General features: G+C 38.5%; 1 protein-coding gene across 1 annotated transcript in view; it reads right to left on the bottom strand.

Moving 5' to 3' along the window:
* The window catches only part of SLC27A2 (solute carrier family 27 member 2), a 51,421-nt gene that overhangs the window by 26,803 nt on the left and 19,476 nt on the right, over positions 1-5,142 (bottom strand). The window contains exon 4 of the mRNA XM_017544945.2: positions 2,868-2,992. Coding sequence (XP_017400434.1) covers positions 2,868-2,992 — 125 coding nt within the window. The remainder of the gene's footprint in view (positions 1-2,867; positions 2,993-5,142) is intronic.

Below are 5,142 nucleotides of genomic sequence, written 5' to 3' on the forward strand. Positions count from 1 at the left end.
TTTTTTTTTTACAATGTCTTTTTGATATAATCTTTCCCTACACCCCATAGAATCTGGACTCCTACTTCCTATGACATATGATTAAATTTTAAAAAACATTTTTCATAGCTCTCTTGCTTATCTAATGACCTATGTTTGTTTGTTTGTTTCTTTCTTTTCCTTTTTTATAGGGTCTTGCTCTGTCACCCAGGCTGGAGTGCAGAGGCATAATCTCAGCTCACAGCAACATCTGCCTCCCATGTTCAAGCAATTCTCCTGCCTCAGCCTCCTGAGTAGCTGGGATTACAGGTGTGTGCCACCATGCTCGGTTATTTTTTGAATTTTTAGTAGAGACTGGGTTTCTCCATGTTGGCCAGGCTGGCATTGAACTCCTGACCTTGAGTGATCTGCCCGCCTCTACCTCCCAAAGTGCTGAGATTAGAGGTGTGCGCCACCATGCACTAATGACCTATGATTTTAAAAAATCTTTAACTGAAGGTTTTTTTTTTTTTTTTTGAGATAACTTTGATCTTTTATTACATTTTTTGTAAGTATTTTCTGGACAAACAGAACTCAGAGGTGGGGAAGCACTGGCAAATAGGAAGCCCAGGGGTCATTCAAGATTACACATTAAATCATAGTATATTTTGAAGTTGTAAAACCCCAATCAAATTGTCTTTGTTTTCAAGTATTTGAGACAACAGTAACAGAAAAACAGGGAGAGTGCATGCATGTAGACTGTGTGCAGGTGTGTATGCAGATATGTGTGAGCCTGAAGATAACTACACACAAACATGTTTATTTTCCTCCAGTCCAAAGGAAGCTCCCATTAGAACAAACAGAAACAACATACACTCCCCAGGAGATTTCTAATTGACAAGGGGGTGCCTTTAAGATAGAGAAGAAAAGCCCAGCAGAAGAGCCCCATATGGATTTCTGGATTTTAATAGAGAGACATGCTATCTTGAGGGCCACGTGGAATATCAATGTGAAAAAAATTCAATAATGATATTAACAGAAACTGCTGTAGAAAAGGCCCTAACCCAGCTCACTGCTAATAATGACCCTCAAGAGTCTACTGACTATATCAAAATTAGAATAATATGTGCTAAGTCCAAACATTCTGGGGGAAACATTTTAGCTCCCTCAACTCAACTACACGTTTTCTTTTTTTGAGACAGTCTTGCTCTGTCGCCTAAGCTAGAGTGCAGTGGCATGATCTTGGCTCACTGCAATCTCCGCCTCCTGGGTTCAAGTGATTCTCCTGCCTCAGCCTCCTGAGTAAGTGGAATTACAGGCATATGCCACCATGCCTAGCTAATTTTTGTATTTTTAGTAGAGACAGGGCTTCACCATGTTGGTCAGGCTGATCTCGAACTCCTGACCTCGTGATCCGCCTGCCTCGGCCTCCCAAAGTGTTGGGATTAAAGGTGTGGGCCACCACGCCAGCCTCAAATTTACATTTTTCAGGGGCAAGGATTTAGAGATTTATTCAGCAAAATTTGCTGGTGCCTGTAATGTGCCAGTTACAGATCTTGGTACTGTGGAACTGGTAGTGGACAGAGCCCCTGCTCAGGTGAGACTTTCATTTAATTGGGGTGACAGGGGCAGACAATAATCACATAAACCTTTACTATATCAGGAGTGACAAGTGCCATGAAATGCAGTGACAAGCTGGACAGCGAGGTGCAGGTGATATGATTATTAGCAGGAGAGGCATCTCTTCTAATGAGGTGACATCTAGGCAGAGACCAAGTAAAGTGAGGCCAGAGAGACCTGGAGGAAGGGCATCTGATCCTTCTTTCTGCATCACACAGCAGCTGGTATGTAAGGTGAGCACAGCAGTTGCTTATCAACAGCAATTTATCAATTTAGTGATCCTTTGAGTTTAAGTTGACGGAATAGATTAAAGGAATTAGAATATGGTGAATTTATTGCATTGTCTAGTCCAGCGGTTCTCAACTAGCGTAGCATTTGTCTGCCAAGGGACATTTGGCAGTATCTGGAGACATTTTGATGATTATGACCTGGGGAGGCGGGGAGGTTACTACTGGCATCTTGTGGGTAAAGTCCAAAGGGTGTTAACCATTCTACAATGCACAAAATCCATACAGCAAAGAATTAAAAGCCAAAATGTCAGCAGTGCCACTGATAATAAATCCTATCTGATACTATATCTCTGATGAGAGCTAAGGGACTGGGCAGGAGGAGCTCTTGAGAACAACCCTATTGAGAGCTGAACATCTGCAAACAGGGCAGATCTATGGCCATTGGAGTTGCCGTGGGGCATCTGTTCCCAGTTTGGTGACAGACTTGGCTGACTGGTTTCAAAGTCACACAGGGATTTACTTATTAAACAACATTAAGTAAAAGTTTCCTGTATGTCTTTGGTATAACAGAAAGCAAGGAGACAAGATGTAGTTCCAGCCATTGAAGATATTACAGCCAAGGAAGGATGGGGGGTATGAACACAGACCCCTGCAATGTAGCAAGGGCCACAGAGGGCAGAAATAAAATGACATAGGGGAAAAGAGTAATGACTTTTGTTGGAGTGACCCAAATAGGTTTAATGTATGAGGTATCATTTGAACTGGGCTTTGACAGTGGCTTCTAGTAAGCTGAGAGGGAAGTGCAGGATATGCTAGGTGGAGGGTACGATATGAAAACAAGTAAAAATGCAGGAAATAATAATCATCATAATGATATTAACTCCCACCTAGTAAGTTCCCTCTATATGGCAGGTATAGTGCCAAGCACTTTTTCATGATAATTGTATCCTAAATTCAAAACTGACATATGCAAATCAGCTGAAGCCTAGCACAGCCCAAAGTGACTTGAATTTCCATCTTAACCATTTCAAAATAATATTAAAATGGGGGGAATGTTACCTGTGGTGAGTTGCATAAATACCGAAGCAGTTCACCAATATACTGAATGACAGTGACATTGTATTTTCTGCAGTCATCCCAAAACTGGCTGGCTGAAAATTTAGACCGCAAGGCAACAGTAGCACCTACAGAGAAAGCATAGAAAGTGTCAAGAAAGAAATGCTACAAAAAATTCTCCCAATTATGCTTAAGATGGCTTAATTTGCCATCTTCAAAAGGTAGACATTTAAAAATAAATTATATTTGCAAACAAGTATTGAGTACCTTATATTCAATGCAAAAAAATGAGTAAGACATGGTTTTGTTCTATAGGGGCTTCCAATCTGTGGAGGAAAAGACTCATATGAAAGTCATTTTAATAAAAGTTAGCTTGCAGTAAGAGAATCAAATGAGGTCCTAAGAGAGAAGGAGAGAGATTTCATGCCGTGTGTGTGTGTATGTGTGTGTGTGTGTATATCTCAAATATATATACATGTATTCATTATATATATATCTCAAATACATACATATTTATATGTGTATTTTTATGTATCTCAATATGTATATATGTATTATATATGTGTATATATATCTCAAATACATATACATATATACACATGTATATATGTATATATGTACATATATGTGATATATATAAATACACATATGTATTTATATCAAATACATATACATATAAGTATTTGAGATACATATACACATATATAAATACATATATATGTATTTGGGATATATATATATATATACATAAATGAATACATATACATATATATATATTTGAGATACACACACACACACACACACGCGGCATGAAATCTCTCTCCCTTTCTCTTAGGACCACATTTGATTCTCTTACTGCAAGTAAGAGTATATATATATGTATACATATATATGTATTTGATATATATATAAATACACATATATAAATATATATATGGAGATATATATATATATCTATGTATGTTTTTTGAGACAGAGTCTCACTCTATTACCCAGACTGCAGTGCAGTGGTGCAATCTTGGCTCACTGCAACACCTGCCTTATGGGTTCAAGTGATTCTTGTGCCTCAGCCTCTGAGTAGCTGCGATTACAGGCTGGCACCATCATGCCAGGCTAATATTTCTATTTTTTTAGAAAAGATAGTGTTTCATCATGTTTACCAGGCTGGTCTGAAACTCCTGACCTCAAGTGATTTGCCCACCTCAACCTGTCAAAGTGCTTGGATTACAGGCATGAGCCACTGTGCAGGCCCATGCCTGCAATATTTTAAATAATTTTGTGCATAAAACAAAGTTTGTGTTAAGTATTTCTGTATAGTAATTTCCACTTGTGGTGTCATGGTGATCAAAAAGTTTCACATTTTAGAGCATTTTGGGTTTGAAATTTTTGGATCGTGTGTGTGTGTGTGTGTGTGTGTGTGTGTGTGTGTGTTTGAGCTGCTGATAACAAGATAGTACAGACTGGGTGGCTTAAAAAACATTTATCTCTTGCAGTTCTGGAGGCTGGGAAGTCCAGATAAAGGTGTTGGCAGATCGAGTGTCTGTTGAGGGCATTTTTCCTGGTTTGCTGATGTTCATCATTTCCTGTGTCCTTATATGGAAGAGAGCAGAGTCAGGAAAGGAGCTCTCTCCTATCTCTTCTGATAAGGGCACTACCCTTTCATGAAGGCTCCACCCTCATGACCCAATTACCTCCCAAAGGCCCTACCTGCTAATACCATCATATTGGGGGTTAGGATATCAACATATGCATTTTTGGGGTCACAAATATCCATCCATAACATACATGCATATACACACATGTATAGATGTGTGTGTGTATATACATATGTGTATGTGTGTGTATATATATATATATGATTATTTAAATTGAAATGCCACATGAGAGAAAAAGTTGTTTTTTATTTCATTCAGAAAGCTACAGATAGCTTCCTGGAAGATGTGGCTATTGAATTTTGCTGTAATATATACAAGTGACATAAATCCCCCTGGAAGGAGAGAGGATGGCAACTCCAATTTCTATAGTAAAGTTTAAGAAGGAAAGAGAAGAGATGGCAAGCCAAACCAAGTATTCTCATGGAGTTGCCATCTTTTCTTCTTCCAGTAGAGCTGAAAAATTGTGGAAACGGGAGAGTACAGAAGAGTGAAGACAAATGAGGAAGTTTAAATCAAATGCTGATGGAGATCAACATGCAAGTTTCTAAAGATAGAAATGACATGGATAGAATCTAAGACTCAAGTCCAGATAAAGGTGGTTTTTTTTTTTTTTTTTTTTTTTT

The sequence above is a fragment of the Cebus imitator genome, unplaced genomic scaffold, assembly GCF_001604975.1.
Source record: "Cebus imitator isolate Cc_AM_T3 unplaced genomic scaffold, Cebus_imitator-1.0 Scaffold9, whole genome shotgun sequence".
Taxonomy (NCBI): Eukaryota; Metazoa; Chordata; class Mammalia; order Primates; family Cebidae; genus Cebus; species Cebus imitator.